Below are 15995 nucleotides of genomic sequence, written 5' to 3' on the forward strand. Positions count from 1 at the left end.
GATGAAATCATTAAACACTCCAAGGGTAAGGACTCATCCTTACCTCAACACAGACAAAACAAGCCCCAACAAAGGAGGGGTCAGTCTGGTTTTCGGTCCTTTCGAGGCTCAGGCAGGTCCCAATTCTCCTCGTCCAAAAGGACTCAAAAGGATCAGAGAGGCTCAGATTCTTGGCGGACTCAGTCACGCCCAAAAAAGACAGCAGGAAGAACCGTTACCAAGACGGCTTCCTCATGACTTTCAGCCTCCTCTCTCCGCATCCTCGGTCGGTGGCAGGCTCTCCCGCTTTGGCGACATTTGGCTGTCACAGGTCAAAGACCGTTGGGTGAGGGACATTCTGTCTCACGGGTACAGGATAGAGTTCAGCTCTCGTCCTCCAACTCGTTTCTTCAGAACTTCCCCACCGCCCGACCGAGCCGATGCTCTGCTGCAGGCGGTGGCCGCTCTAAAGGCGGAAGGAGTGGTGACTTCCGTTCCTCTTCAGGAACAAGGTCACGGTTTTTACTCCAATCTGTTTGTGGTGCCAAAGAAGGACGGGTCCTTTCGGCCCGTCCTGGATCTAAAGTTGCTCAACAAACACGTAAAAACCAGGAGGTTCCGGATGGAATCTCTACGCTCCGTCATAGCCTCAATGTCTCAAGGAGATTTCTTAGCATCAATAGACATCAAAGATGCTTATCTTCACGTGCCGATTGCGCCAGAGCATCAGCGTTTTCTACGCTTCGTTATAGAAAGCGAACACCTGCAGTTCGTAGCGTTACCTTTCGGGCTGGCAACAGCCCCTCGGGTCTTCACCAAGGTCATGGCAGCAGTAGTAGCTGTCCTGCACTCGCAGGGTCACTCCGTGATCCCGTATTTGGACGATCTACTTATAAAGGCACCCTCTCAAGAGGCATGCCAACACAGTCTGAACGTGGCACTGAAGACTCTCCAGAGTTTCGGGTGGATTATCAACTTTTCAAAGTCAAATCTAACCCCGACCCAATCACTAACATATCTTGGCATGGAGTTTCATACTCTCTCAGCGATAGTGAAGCTTCCACTGGACAAGCAGTGCTCTCTGCAGACAGGGGTGCAATCTCTCCTGCAGAACCAGTCCCACTCCTTGAGGCGCCTCATGCATTTCCTAGGGAAGATGGTGGCAGCAATGGAAGCAGTCCCTTTCGCGCAGTTTCATCTGCGCCCTCTACAATGGGACATTCTCCGCCAATGGGACGGGAAGTCGACGTCCCTCGACAGGGATGTCTCCCTCTCTCAGGCAGCCAAGGACTCTCTCCGATGGTGGCTTCTTCCCACCTCATTGTCAAAAGGAAAGTCGTTCCTACCCCCATCCTGGGCGGTGGTCACGACAGATGCGAGCCTATCAGGGTGGGGAGCAGTGTTTCTTCACCACAGGGCTCAGGGTACGTGGACTCAGAGAGAGTCCACCCTTCAGATCAATGTTCTGGAAATCGGAGCAGTCTATCTTGCTCTGCGAGCCTTCCAACAGTGGCTGGAGGGCAAGCAGATCCGGATTCAGTCGGACAATTCCACAGCGGTGGCGTACATCAACCACCAAGGGGGAACACGCAGTCGACAAGCCTTTCAAGAAGTCCGGCGGATTCTGACGTGGGTGGAAAACACAGCATCCACCATATCCGCAGTTCACATCCCAGGCGTGGAAAACTGGGAAGCAGACTTTCTCAGTCGCCAGGGCATGGACGCAGGGGAATGGTCCCTTCACCCGGACGTGTTTCAGGAGATCTGTCGCCGCTGGGGGATGCCGGACGTCGACCTGATGGCGTCACGGCACAACAACAAGGTCCCGGTTTTCATGGCACGGTCTCACGATCACCGAGCTCTGGCGGCAGACGCCTTAGTTCAGGATTGGTCGCAGTTCCGACTACCTTATGTGTTCCCACCTCTGGCATTGTTGCCCAGAGTGCTCCGCAAAATCAGGTCCGATTGCCGTTGCGCCATTCTCGTCGCTCCAGACTGGCCAAAAAGGTCGTGGTACCCGGATCTGTGGCATCTCACGATAGGACAACCGTGGGCGCTACCAGGCCGTCCAGACTTGCTGTCTCAAGGGCCGTTTTTCCATCTGAATTCTGCGGCCCTGAACCTGACTGTGTGGCCATTGAGTCCTGGATCCTAGGGACCTCAGGTTTATCTCATGATGTTGTTGCCACCATGAGACAGGCTAGGAAACCATCCTCCGCCAAGATCTACCACAGAACGTGGAAGATATTCTTATCTTGGTGCTCTGCTCAGGGAGTTTCTCCCTGGCCATTTGCATTGCCTATTTTTCTTTCCTTCCTGCAGTCTGGGTTGGAAAAAGGTTTGTCGCTTAGCTCCCTTAAAGGACAAGTCTCTGCGCTATCCGTATTCTTTCAGAAGCGCCTGGCGCGACTTCCTAAGGTACGCACGTTCCTGCAAGGGGTTTGTCATATCGTTCCCCCTTACAAGCGGCCATTGGAACCCTGGGATCTGAACAAGGTTCTAATTGCTCTCCAGAAGCCACCTTTCGAGCCTATGAAGGAGATTTCCTTTTCTCGGCTTTCACAGAAAGTGGCTTTTCTGGTGGCGGTCACGTCTCTTCGGAGAGTGTCCGAGCTGGCGGCGTTATCTTGCAAATCTCCCTTCCTGGTGTTTCACCAAGACAAGGTAGTACTGCGTCCAATTCCAGAGTTTCTTCCCAAGGTGGTATCTTCCTTTCATCTCAATCAGGATATCACTTTACCATCTTTGTGTCCGCACCCAGTTCACCAATTTGAAAAGGGTTTGCATCTGTTGGACCTGGTGAGAGCACTCAGGATCTACATTTCCCGCACGGCGCCTCTGCGCCGTTCGGATGCACTCTTTATCCTGGTCGCTGGTCAGCATAAAGGGTCGCAAGCTTCCAAATCCACCCTTGCGCGGTGGATCAAGGAACCAATTCTTCACGCCTACCGTTCTGCTGGGCTTCCGACTCCTTCTGGACTGAAGGCCCATTCTACCAGAGCCGTGGGTGCGTCCTGGGCATTACGGCATCAGGCTACGGCTCAGCAGGTGTGCCAGGCGGCTACCTGGTCGAGTCTGCACACGTTTACCAAACACTATCAAGTGCATACCTACGCTTCGGCAGATGCCAGCCTAGGTAGACAAGTCCTGCAGGCGGCGGTGGCCCACCTGTAAGAAAGGGCTGCCTGACAGCCCGATCGCGAGGTATTATTTTACCCACCCAGGGACTGCTTTTGGACGTCCCAATTGTCTGGGTCTCCCAATTAGGAGCGAAAAAGAAGGGAATTTTGTTTACTTACCGTAAATTCCTTTTCTTCTAGCTCCAATTGGGAGACCCAGCACCCGCCCTGTTTTTTCTTAGGGTATTTGTTTTTCGGGTGCACATGTTGTTCATGTTGATAAGTTACGTTCTCCGATATTGTTTATCGGATTGAATTTGTTTTTGAAACAGTTATTGGCTTTCCTCCTTCTTGCTTTTGCACTAAAACTGAGGGACCCGTGCTCCCACGGGGGGGTGTATAGCCAGAAGGGGAGGGGCCTTACACTTTTAAGTGTAGTACTTTGTGTGGCCTCCGGAGGCAGTGCTATACACCCAATTGTCTGGGTCTCCCAATTGGAGCTAGAAGAAAAGGAATTTACGGTAAGTAAACAAAATTCCCTTCTTTGTCTATTTTTTTTTTTATTACTGACTGGGTTGGTGATGTCGGGTATCTGATTGCAGGTGACATTACACATCTGGCATCAACCTCATATTTTACACCGTTTGCCACCGCACCAGGGCAATGGGATGAGTTGGGGCGAAGCGCCAGAATTGGCACATCCAATGGATGCGCCACTTCTGGGGTGGCTGTGGCCTGCTATTTTTAGACTGGGGAGTATCCAATAACAGTGGATCTCCCTAGTCTGAGAATACCAGACCACAGCTGTCCGCTTTACCTTGGCTGATGATCCAATTTGGGGGGGGCTCCATGTTTTTTGTGTTTAAAATTATTTATTTAATGTGAAATAACAGCGTGGGGTGCCTTGTTTTGGATTACCAGCCAAAGTGAAGCTACCAGCTGTGGTCTGCAGGCTGCAGCCGTCTGCTTTACTCTAGCTGGCTACAAAAGATAGTGTTGTTTTTTTTTAATTATTTAGACTTAGAATGGTGTTCCAAATGTTATTTCTTTATTTGATTTGGGTTGTGGCGGCCGAGTGATCGCAGGAACCAGTGAGAAGGAACGTCACAGCAAAACAACAAAGAAAAACACCACAATACAAAGATTTCATTGTTCCTTCAACACGTTTTAATAAGAAGCTTTAATTTTATAAGTGATTCTTGTAAGGAAATGACAAGACTTTGTGAGACCAAAAAAACTTTCAAAAATTGAAAGTAATAGAATCACCTGGTTCCATTAAAGTCTGCAGAGAAAACGTACGCAGCCGAGGAGCGGGAACGGGAAGCGATGATTTCTGAGCAGTCACCAGGGTAAGAGCTGTTATTTTTTTAGGTTGTGAAAAATATTTTAAAATTATTTAAAAATAAAAAGAGCTACAGATCAGAACTGGAATCAAACGCAGGATTGGAGAAATGAAATTCCGTGGCCGGCCGTGCGGCTTTTTGTGAATTGTCTTCAACGTGGACTTCAGCCTAAAGAAAGAGAAAAAGAGAAGATTCAGTTTGTCTTGTAAGACGCGTATAGTGGGAGCGTAGGCTCAGGACGCTGCACTCCGGTCCGGCAGTGTCGGTGTGCTGGGCTCAATCCCAACAAAGATGAAGACCCATAATGTAGATTGTTCTAAATTCTGTGATCTGTTCTATCGTGCTTAAAACACACAATGCAAATCATAAGTGTGTGTGTGTGTGTGTATATATATATATAATTATTTTTTTTTTTTATTTATTAGTGTGTATTACATCTGTGCATTGGAGGCTCAATGCTTTATAGCACTGCCGTGAACAAGAGTAGAGGGAGTTCGGGTTTACAACTTTTATCAGCTTTACACCCTAATTATCTCACACCCTACACAGCTCTTAAACCCCAATCACCCTCCACACCCCAATCACCCCCTACACCCTAATGACTCTCCACACCCTAATTACCCCATACACTGTAAACACCTCCCACACCTCTACACCTCACTCACCCTCTAGAATCACCCCCTCCCCAATCACCCCATACACCCTAAACACCTCCCAAATCTCTATCACTTTCTACTCCCTCAACACCCTAATTGCCCCCACAACCTAATCGACCTCTATACCGTAATCACACCCCAATCACCCACCCACTCTAATCACCTCAACACCCTAATCAACCCCCACACCCTAATGGCTTTCCACACCCTAATCACCCTCTACACTGTAAACACCTCCCACACCTCTATCACCCTTCACACCCTAATCATCCTCTATACCGTAATCACACCCTAATCAACCCCCATGCCGTAATTGCCCTCTACACTGTAATCACCCCCTACAGTTATTCTTTACACCTTAATTATCTTATAACCTAAACACCTTTTACAACCTAAGCACTCTGTACACTTCATCATCTTCTACACCCCAAATACCTCTTACATCCTAATCCCCCTGTATAGCCTAAACACACTTTACACCTTAATTACCCCCCCTACACCCCAATCACCCCCCTTAAACCCTCTACAGCCTAATCACTTCCCGCACCCCAATAATCTTACACCCTAAAGACCTCTTACATCCTAATCACCCCCCACACACTATTTTACCCCCCAACAAACTAATCCATTAAACTGAAAATATGCTGTGTGCAGAACGCCACATAGCCCTGATCGTGGGCACATACACTTACAGTTTGTACGGTTACAAAGGAACTCAAGGTAACCTCTAAATGACCAAAGGCCTCATTCACATTAGCTAATGGTAACATTCATACGTGGGACACTGCAGCAATGGTGTGTATGGCAGGAGGATAGCAAGGAGATCATTGCAATGCATTCTGAATATGTCAGGACGTCTGACCATGAGCGGAGTCTCAGGCGAGTAGGGGTTGTGCAGCAAAACAACAACGCAAAGCCTCAAGTCGTTCTACAAAGGAGAATAAAGGTGAAGTGCTGGAACCTTAATCCTATAGAAATGCTGCGGAAGGCGCTGTTGTGAGAGGAGAAGCTGGTTTATAGGGAGGAAGGAGCTAAAAATCCTCCAAATTGATGTGCAGAACTAATCAACATTTACCAGAAACTTAGATACTGCAGAAGAGGTCACACCAGATACTGACAGCACAGGGGCACATACTTTTACTACTCACGCAGTTTTAAGTCTCCAACACAGCTGTTCCGGTTTCAGTTATTGACTATGCCTTATCACTGGTTAGTATAATAGTGTACAAGCAGCTAGAAGATCAGATGCGGTTTTGAAGGCAAAGGGCGGGGGACACTACAGCAGGGGTGGCCACTGACACTGAAGGACGCTTGTGTCTGGTATCCGCCGGCGTAGTCACATTTATACGTATATTCACATTCTGAACTATAATAAAATGTGCACAAGTCAAGAGGGAGTGACTCAGATGTGACAATGCCATCAGCCTAGCTCTGTTGTGTGGTGGCTCAGTGGTTGATATTGCTGCTTGGTAGTTATTACTGCTGGTTGTTGGTTGATACCGATGTGTTTTGGGTTCTAATCCCATAAAGAGCAACATTTTTAAAGTCAGTTCAGCTATTTTATGTAGAAGTGACTGTCCCTTACATGGGGCTGCACGTTACGCTGGGGTCCTGGGTTCAAATTTTAAAACTCAATGTGCGGTTATTTCTTCAGCAATATATAAAAGAAATGACCTTCAAACTAGATGTTTCTTTGTTAAGGAGGAGGCCGTGTAAATGTAATTAATTCACTTTTTAACTTTTCACAGCTTCTATAGAAGACCTGAGCCTGCAGTGATTCCTGATAGTGGCTCAGTGGTTAGTGCTCCTGGTTTGCAACTTGCAGGTGCTGGGTTCAAATCTAACCAAGGACAAAAACTAAAAGGACGTTTCAGTTATTTTGGAAAAGGACCAAAGAAATTCAATGATTTCTGAGCCAGAAGTGTTTTTATCACTTGCTCTACTTAAAAGTAAAGGCAGCCTGGTGAGCCAGTGGTTAGTGCTGATGTGATTGTAGCATTGGGGCCCTGGGTTCAAATCTCTCCAGGGGGGACAACTAAAGGCACACTCAGTTATTACAGCAACATTGTATAGCAGAAGTTAGTAGGTGGTTAATGCTGTAGTTTTGCAACAATGGGGTCCTGGGTTCAAATCCCCCCATGGACAACATCTGTATGGAGATTGCACGTTCTATGTGCGCTGTAGAAGAAGTAACAATTTTCTACCAAGGGCAGCTCAGTGGTTAACACCGAGGTCCCACAAAAGAAAACAACTAAAAGAACATAAAGTCTTTCTAAAAAAGAATAATAATTTCTTTTCATCTGTGGATGCTTTGACGTCTTATTCCAGATACTGCATTGTATAGACTGAGCAGATGTAATGCAGCATGGCGGCTCAGTACTTAGCACTTGCATTTTGCAGCACTGAGACCTAGGTTCAGATCTCACTGAAGACATCGGCTAACAGCGATTTGCTTCTTTTTTTTTTTTTTTTTTTTTTTTATACTATTAAATTATCTCGAAGAAAACAAAAAAAATCCCCCTGGGCATCTCATTGATTGGGCATAGATTCAACTATTTTGTGGCCCTGAGGCTCTGGGTTCGAATTCTCCAAGGAAAGTTCTGTTGATCTACTTTGTGAACTGGGTGACGCATGTAGCTCAGTGGTTAGCACTGGTGCCTTGCAGAGTTTGTGTTTCTGGTTCCAGTCCCACCAAGAAACAGCATCTGCAAGGAGTTTGTATGTCCTCCCTGTGTCTGGGTGGTTTCCTCTCCACCATTGCCCCAAAGACACACAGGTAGGGTGATGGTGTTACCTGTATCAAGGCTTTGTGGAGCATCCAGAAGGCTGCTACTAGGGGCTGCTTGTCTGTCTGGTTATTGCTCTGCTACTATGCGCTGCTTGTCTGTCTGGTTATTGCTCTGCTACTATGGCTGCTTGTCTGTCTGGTTATTGCTCTGCTACTATGCGCTGCTTGTCTGTCTGGTTATTGCTCTGCTACTATGCGCTGCTTGTCTGTCTGGTTATTGCTCTGCTACTATGCGCTGCTTGTCTGTCTGGTTAATGCTCTGCTGCTATGGGCTGCTTGTCTGTCTGGTTATTGCTCTGCTACTATGCGCTGCTTGTCTGTCTGGTTAATGCTCTGCTACTATGCGCTGCTTGTCTGTCTGGTTATTGCTCTGCTACTATGCGCTGCTTGTCTGTCTGGTTATAGCTCTGCTACTATGCGCTGCTTGTCTGTCTGGTTATTGCTCTGCTACTATGGGCTGCTTGTCTGTCTGGTTATTGCTCTGCTACTATGCGCTGCTTGTCTGTCTGGTTATAGCTCTGCTTACTATGCGCTGCTTGTCTGTCTGGTTATTGCTCTGCTACTATGCGCTGCTTGTCTGTCTGGTTATTGCTCTGCTACTATGCGCTGCTTGTCTGTCTGGTTATTGCTCTGCTACTATGCGCTGCTTGTCTGTCTGGTTATTGCTCTGCTACTATGCGCTGGTTGTCTGTCTGGTTATAGCTCTGCTACTATGCGCTGCTTGTCTGTCATTGCTCTGCTACTATGCGCTGCTTGTCTGTCTGGTTATTACTCTGCTACTATGGGCTGTGTCTGGTTATTGCTCTGCTACTATGGGCTGCTTGTCTGTCTGGTTATAGCTCTGCTACTATGCGCTGCTTGTCTGTCTGGTTATTGCTCTGCTACTATGCGCTGCTTGTCTGTCTGGTTATTGCTCTGCTACTATGCGCTGCTTGTCTGTCAGGTTATTGCTCTGCTACTATGGGCTGCTTGTCTGTCTGGTTATTGCTCTGCTACTATGCGCTGCTTGTCTGTCTGGTTATTGCTCTGCTACTATGCGCTGCTTGTCTGTCTGGTTATTGCTCTGCTACTATGCGCTGCTTGTCTGTCTGGTTATAGCTCTGCTACTATGCGCTGCTTGTCTGTCGATTGCTCTGCTACTATGCGCTGCTTGTCTGTCTGGTTATTACTCTGCTACTATGGGCTGCTTGTCTGTCTGGTTATTGCTCTGCTACTATGGGCTGCTTGTCTGTCTGGTTATTGCTCTGCTACTATGCGCTGCTTGTCTGTCTGGTTATTGCTCTGCTACTATGCGCTGCTTGTCTGTCTGGTTATTGCTCTGCTACTATGGCTGCTTGTCTGTCTGGTTATTGCTCTGCTACTATGCGCTGCTTGTCTGTCTGGTTATTGCTCTGCTACTATGGGCTGCTTGTCTGTCTGGTTATTGCTCTGCTACTATGGGCTGCTTGTCTGTCTGGTTATTGCTCTGCTACTATGGGCTGCTTGTCTGTCTGGTTATTGCTCTGCTACTATGCGCTGCTTGTCTGTCTGGTTATTGCTCTGCTACTATGGGCTGCTTGTCTGTCTGGTTATTGCTCTGCTACTATGCGCTGCTTGTCTGTCTGGTTATTGCTCTGCTACTATGCGCTGCTTGTCTGTCTGGTTATTGCTCTGCTACTATGGGCTGCTTGTCTGTCTGGTTATTGCTCTGCTACTATGCTGCTGCTTGTCTGTCTGGTTATTGCTCTGCTACTATGGGCTGCTTGTCTGTCTGGTTATTGCTCTGCTACTATGCGCTGCTTGTCTGTCTGGTTATTGCACTGCTACTATGGGCTGCTTGTCTGTCTGGTTATAGCTCTGCTACTATGCGCTGCTTGTCTGTCTGGTTATTGCTCTGCTACTATGCGCTGCTTGTCTGTCTGGTTATTGCTCTGCTACTATGCGCTGCTTGTCTTTCTGGTTATTGCTCTGCTACTATGCGCTGCTTGTCTGTCTGGTTATTGCTTTGCTACTATGGGCTGCTTGTCTGTCTGGTTATTGCACTGCTACTATGGGCTGCTTGTCTGTCTGGTTATTGCTCTGCTACTATGGGCTGCTTATCTGTCTGGTTATTGCTCTGCTACTATGGGCTGCTTGTCTGGTTATTGCTCTACTACTATGGGCTGCTTGTCTGTCTGGTTATTGCTCTGCTACTATGCGCTGCTTGTCTGTCTGCTAATTGCTCTGCTACTATGCGCTGCTTGTCTGTCTGCTAATTGCTCTGCTACTATGGGCTGCTTGTCTGTCTGGTTATTGCTCTGCTACTATGCGCTGCTTGTCTGTCTGCTAATTGCTCTGCTACTATGCGCTGCTTGTCTGTCTGCTAATTGCTCTGCTACTATGCGCTGCTTGTCTGTCTGGTTATTGCTCTGCTACTATGCGCTGCTTGTCTGTCTGGTTATTGCACTGCTACTATGCGCTGCTTGTCTGTCTGGTTATTGCTCTGCTACTATGCGCTGCTTGTCTGTCTGGTTATTGCTCTGCTACTATGCGCTGCTTGTCTGTCTGGTTATTGCTCTGCTACTATGCGCTGCTTGTCTGTCTGGTTATTGCACTGCTACTATGCGCTGCTTGTCTGTCTGGTTATTGCTCTGCTACTATGGGCTGCTTGTCTGTCTGGTTATTGCTCTGCTACTATGCGCTGCTTGTCTGTCTGGTTATTGCTCTGCTACTATGGGCTGCTTGTCTGTCTGGTTATTGCTCTGCTACTATGGGCTGCTTGTCTGTCTGGTTATCGGGCTCTGCTACTATGCGCTGCTTGTCTGTCTGGTTATCGCTCTGCTACTATGGGCTGCTTGTCTGTCTGGTTATCGCTCTGCTACTATGCGCTGCTTGTCTTTCTGGTTATTGCTCTGCTACTATGCGCTGCTTGTCTGTCTGGTTATTGCTCTGCTACTATGCGCTGCTTGTCTGTCTGGTTATTGCTCTGCTACTATGCGCTGCTTGTCTGTCTGGTTATTGCACTGCTACTATGGGCTGCTTGTCTGTCTGGTTATTGCTCTGCTACTATGCGCTGCTTGTCTGTCTGGTTATTGCTCTGCTACTATGCGCTGCTTGTCTGTCTGGTTATTGCTCTGCTACTATGCGCTGCTTGTCTTTCTGGTTATTGCTCTGCTACTATGCGCTGCTTGTCTGTCTGGTTATTGCTTTGCTACTATGGGCTGCTTGTCTGTCTGGTTATTGCACTGCTACTATGGGCTGCTTGTCTGTCTGGTTATTGCTCTGCTACTATGCGCTGCTTGTCTGTCTGGTTATTGCTCTGCTACTATGCGCTGCTTGTCTGTCTGGTTATTGCTCTGCTACTATGCGCTGCTTGTCTGTCTGGTTATTGCTTTGCTTCTATGGGCTGCTTGTCTGTCTGGTTATTGCTCTGCTACTATGGGCTGCTTGTCTGTCTGGTTATTGCTCTGCTACTATGCGCTGCTTGTCTTTCTGGTTATTGCTCTGCTACTATGCGCTGCTTGTCTGTCTGGTTATTGCTCTGCTACTATGCGCTGCTTGTCTGTCTGGTTATTGCTCTGCTACTATGCGCTGCTTGTCTGTCTGGTTATTGCACTGCTACTATGGCCTGCTTGTCTGTCTGGTTATTGCTCTGCTACTATGGGCTGCTTGTCTGTCTGGTTATTGCTCTGCTACTATGGGCTGCTTGTCTGTCTGGTTATTGCTCTGCTACTATGCGCTGCTTGTCTGTCTGGTTATTGCTTTGCTACTATGGGCTGCTTGTCTGTCTGGTTATTGCACTGCTACTATGGGCTGCTTGTCTGTCTGGTTATTGCTCTGCTACTATGCGCTGCTTGTCTGTCTGGTTATTGCTCTGCTACTATGCGCTGCTTGTCTGTCTGGTTATTGCTCTGCTACTATGCGCTGCTTGTCTGTCTGGTTATTGCTCTGCTTCTATGGGCTGCTTGTCTGTCTGGTTATTGCTCTGCTACTATGGGCTGCTTGTCTGTCTGGTTATAGCTCTGCTACTATGGGCTGCTTGTCTGTCTGGTTATTGCTCTGCTACTATGCGCTGCTTGTCTGTCTGGTTATTGCTCTGCTACTATGCGCTGCTTGTCTTTCTGGTTATTGCTCTGCTACTATGCGCTGCTTGTCTGTCTGGTTATTGCTCTGCTACTATGCGCTGCTTGTCTGTCTGGTTATTGCTCTGCTACTATGCGCTGCTTGTCTGTCTGGTTATTGCACTGCTACTATGGCCTGCTTGTCTGTCTGGTTATTGCTCTGCTACTATGGGCTGCTTGTCTGTCTGGTTATTGCTCTGCTACTATGGGCTGCTTGTCTGTCTGGTTATTGCTCTGCTACTATGTGCTGCTTGTCTGTCTGGTTATTGCTCTGCTACTATGCGCTGCTTGCCTGTCTGGTTATTGCTCTGCTACTATGGGCTGCTTGTCTGTCTGGTTATTGCTCTGCTACTATGGGCTGCTTGTCTGTCTGGTTATTGCTCTGCTACTATGGGCTGCTTGTCTGTCTGGTTATTGCTCTGCTACTATGGGCTGCTTGTCTGTCTGGTTATTGCTCTGCTACTATGGGCTGCTTGTCTGTCTGGTTATTGCTCTGCTACTATGCGCTGCTTGCCTGTCTGGTTATTGCACTGCTACTATGCGCTGCTTGTCTGTCTGGTTATTGCTCTGCTACTATGGGCTGCTTGTCTGTCTGGTTATTGCTCTGCTACTATGCGCTGCTTGTCTGTCTGGTGATTGCTCTGCTACTATGCGCTGCTTGTCTGTCTGGTTATTGCTCTGCTACTATGGGCTGCTTGTCTGTCTGGTTATTGCTCTGCTACTATGCGCTGCTTGTCTGTCTGGTTATTGCTCTGCTACTATGGGCTGCTTGTCTGTCTGGTTATTGCTCTGCTACTATGCGCTGCTTGTCTGTCTGGTTATTGCTCTGCTACTATGCGCTGCTTGTCTGTCTGGTTATTGCTCTGCTACTATGCGCTGCTTGTCTGTCTGGTTATTGCTCTGCTACTATGCGCTGCTTGTCTGTCTGGTTATTGCTCTGCTACTATGGGCTGCTTGTCTGTCTGGTTATTGCTCTGCTACTATGGGCTGCTTGTCTGTCTGGTTATTGCTCTGCTACTATGCGCTGCTTGTCTGTCTGCTAATTGCTCTGCTACTATGCGCTGCTTGTCTGTCTGCTAATTGCTCTGCTACTATGCGCTGCTTGTCTGTCTGGTTATTGCTCTGCTACTATGCGCTGCTTGTCTGTCTGGTTATTGCACTGCTACTATGGGCTGCTTGTCTGTCTGGTTATTGCTCTGCTACTATGGGCTGCTTGTCTGTCTGGTTATTGCTCTGCTACTATGGGCTGCTTGTCTGTCTGGTTATTGCTCTGCTACTATGCGCTGCTTGTCTGTCTGGTTATTGCTCTGCTACTATGCGCTGCTTGTCTGTCTGGTTATTGCACTGCTACTATGGGCTGCTTGTCTGTCTGGTTATTGCACTGCTACTATGGGCTGCTTGTCTGTCTGGTTATTGCTCTGCTACTATGCGCTGCTTGTCTGTCTGGTTATTGCTCTGCTACTATGTGCTGCTTGTCTGTCTGGTTATTGCTCTGCTACTATGGGCTGCTTATCTGTCTGGTTATTGCTCTGCTACTATGGGCTGCTTGTCTGGTTATTGCTCTACTACTATGGGCTGCTTGTCTGTCTGGTTATTGCTCTGCTACTATGCGCTGCTTGTCTGTCTGCTAATTGCTCTGCTACTATGCGCTGCTTGTCTGTCTGGTTATTGCTCTGCTACTATGCGCTGCTTGTCTGTCTGGTTATTGCTCTGCTTACTATGCGCTGCTTGTCTGTCTGGTTATTGCACTGCTACTATGGGCTGCTTGTCTGTCTGGTTATCGCTCTGCTACTATGCGCTGCTTGTCTGTCTGGTTATTGCACTGCTACTATGGGCTGCTTGTCTGTCTGGTATTGCACTGCTACTATGGGCTGCTTGTCTGTCTGGTATTGCTCTGCTACTATGGGCTGCTTGTCTGTCTGGTTATTGCTCTGCTACTATGGCTGCTTGTCTGTCTGGTTATTGCACTGCTACTATGGGCTGCTTGTCTGTCTGGTTATTGCTCTGCTACTATGGGCTGCTTGTCTGTCTGGTTATTGCTCTGCTACTATGCGCTGCTTGTCTGTCTGGTTATTGCTCTGCTACTATGGGCTGCTTGTCTGTCTGGTTATTGCTCTGCTACTATGCGCTGCTTGTCTGTCTGGTTATTGCTCTGCTACTATGCGCTGCTTGTCTGTCTGGTTATTGCACTGCTACTATGGGCTGCTTGTCTGTCTGGTTATTGCTCTGCTACTATGCGCTGCTTGTCTGTCTGGTTATTGCTCTGCTACTATGCGCTTCTTGTCTGTCTGGTTATTTGCTCTGCTACTATGGGCTGCTTGTCTGTCTGGTTATTGCTCTGCTACTATGCGCTGCTTGTCTGTCTGGTTATTGCTCTGCTACTATGCGCTGCTTGTCTGTCTGGTTATTGCTCTGCTACTATGCGCTGCTTGTCTGTCTGGTTATTGCTCTGCTACTATGCGCTGCTTGTCTGTCTGGTTATTGCTCTGCTACTATGCGCTGCTTATCTGTCTGGTTATTGCTCTGCTACTATGCGCTGCTTGTCTGTCTGGTTATTGCTCTGCTACTATGGGCTGCTTGTCTGTCTGGTTATTGCTCTGCTACTATGCGCTGCTTGTCTGTCTGGTTATTGCTCTGCTACTATGCGCTGCTTGTCTGTCTGGTTATTGCTCTGCTACTATGCGCTGCTTGTCTGTCTGGTTATTGCTCTGCTACTATGCGCTGCTTGTCTGTCTGGTTATTGCTCTGCTACTATGGGCTGCTTGTCTGTCTGGTTATTGCTCTGCTACTATGCGCTGCTTGCCTGTCTGGTTATTGCACTGCTACTATGCGCTGCTTGTCTGTCTGGTTATTGCTCTGCTACTATGGGCTGCTTGTCTGTCTGGTTATTGCTCTGCTACTATGCGCTGCTTGTCTGTCTGGTGATTGCTCTGCTACTATGCGCTGCTTGTCTGTCTGGTTATTGCTCTGCTACTATGGGCTGCTTCTCTGTCTGGTTATTGCTCTGCTACTATGCGCTGCTTGTCTGTCTGGTTATTGCACTGCTACTATGCGCTGCTTGTCTGTCTGGTTATTGCTCTGCTACTATGGGCTGCTTGTCTGTCTGGTTATTGCTCTGCTACTATGGGCTGCTTGTCTGTCTGGTTATTGCTCTGCTACTATGGGCTGCTTGTCTGTCTGGTTATTGCACTGCTACTATGCGCTGCTTGTCTGTCTGGTTATTGCTCTGCTACTATGCGCTGCTTGTCTGTCTGGTTATTGCTCTGCTACTATGCGCTGCTTGTCTGTCTGGTTATTGCTCTGCTACTATGGGCTGCTTGTCTGTCTGGTTATTGCTCTGCTACTATGCGCTGCTTGCCTGTCTGGTTATTGCACTGCTACTATGCGCTGCTTGTCTGTCTGGTTATTGCTCTGCTACTATGGGCTGCTTGTCTGTCTGGTTATTGCTCTGCTACTATGCGCTGCTTGTCTGTCTGGTGATTGCTCTGCTACTATGCGCTGCTTGTCTGTCTGGTTATTGCTCTGCTACTATGGGCTGCTTGTCTGTCTGGTTATTGCACTGCTACTATGCGCTGCTTGTCTGTCTGGTTATTGCTCTGCTACTATGGGCTGCTTGTCTGTCTGGTTATTGCACTGCTACTATGCGCTGCTTGTCTGTCTGGTTATTGCACTGCTACTATGCGCTGCTTGTCTGTCTGGTTATTGCACTGCTACTATGCGCTGCTTGTCTGTCTGGTTATTGCTCTGCTACTATGCGCTGCTTGTCTGTCTGGTTATTGCTCTGCTACTATGCGCTGCTTGTCTGTCTGGTTATTGCTCTGCTACTATGGGCTGCTTGTCTGTCTGGTTATTGCTCTGCTACTATGGGCTGCTTGTCTGTCTGGTTATTGCTCTGCTACTATGCGCTGCTTGTCTTTCTGGTTATTGCTCTGCTACTATGCGCTGCTTGTCTGTCTGGTTATTGCTCTGCTACTATGCGCTGCTTGTCTGTCTGGTTATTGCTCTGCTACTATGCGCTGCTTGTCTGTCTG

General features: G+C 48.0%; 1 protein-coding gene across 1 annotated transcript in view; it reads right to left on the bottom strand.

Moving 5' to 3' along the window:
* Positions 1–4228: 4228 nt before the first annotated feature.
* Positions 4229–15995, bottom strand: part of AMN (amnion associated transmembrane protein) — a 93296-nt gene continuing 81529 nt past the window's right edge. The window contains exon 12 of the mRNA XM_075329545.1: positions 4229–4609. Coding sequence (XP_075185660.1) covers positions 4511–4609 — 99 coding nt within the window. The 3' untranslated portion in view covers positions 4229–4510. The remainder of the gene's footprint in view (positions 4610–15995) is intronic.

The sequence above is a fragment of the Anomaloglossus baeobatrachus genome, chromosome 12, assembly GCF_048569485.1.
Source record: "Anomaloglossus baeobatrachus isolate aAnoBae1 chromosome 12, aAnoBae1.hap1, whole genome shotgun sequence".
Classification (NCBI taxonomy): Eukaryota; Metazoa; Chordata; class Amphibia; order Anura; family Aromobatidae; genus Anomaloglossus; species Anomaloglossus baeobatrachus.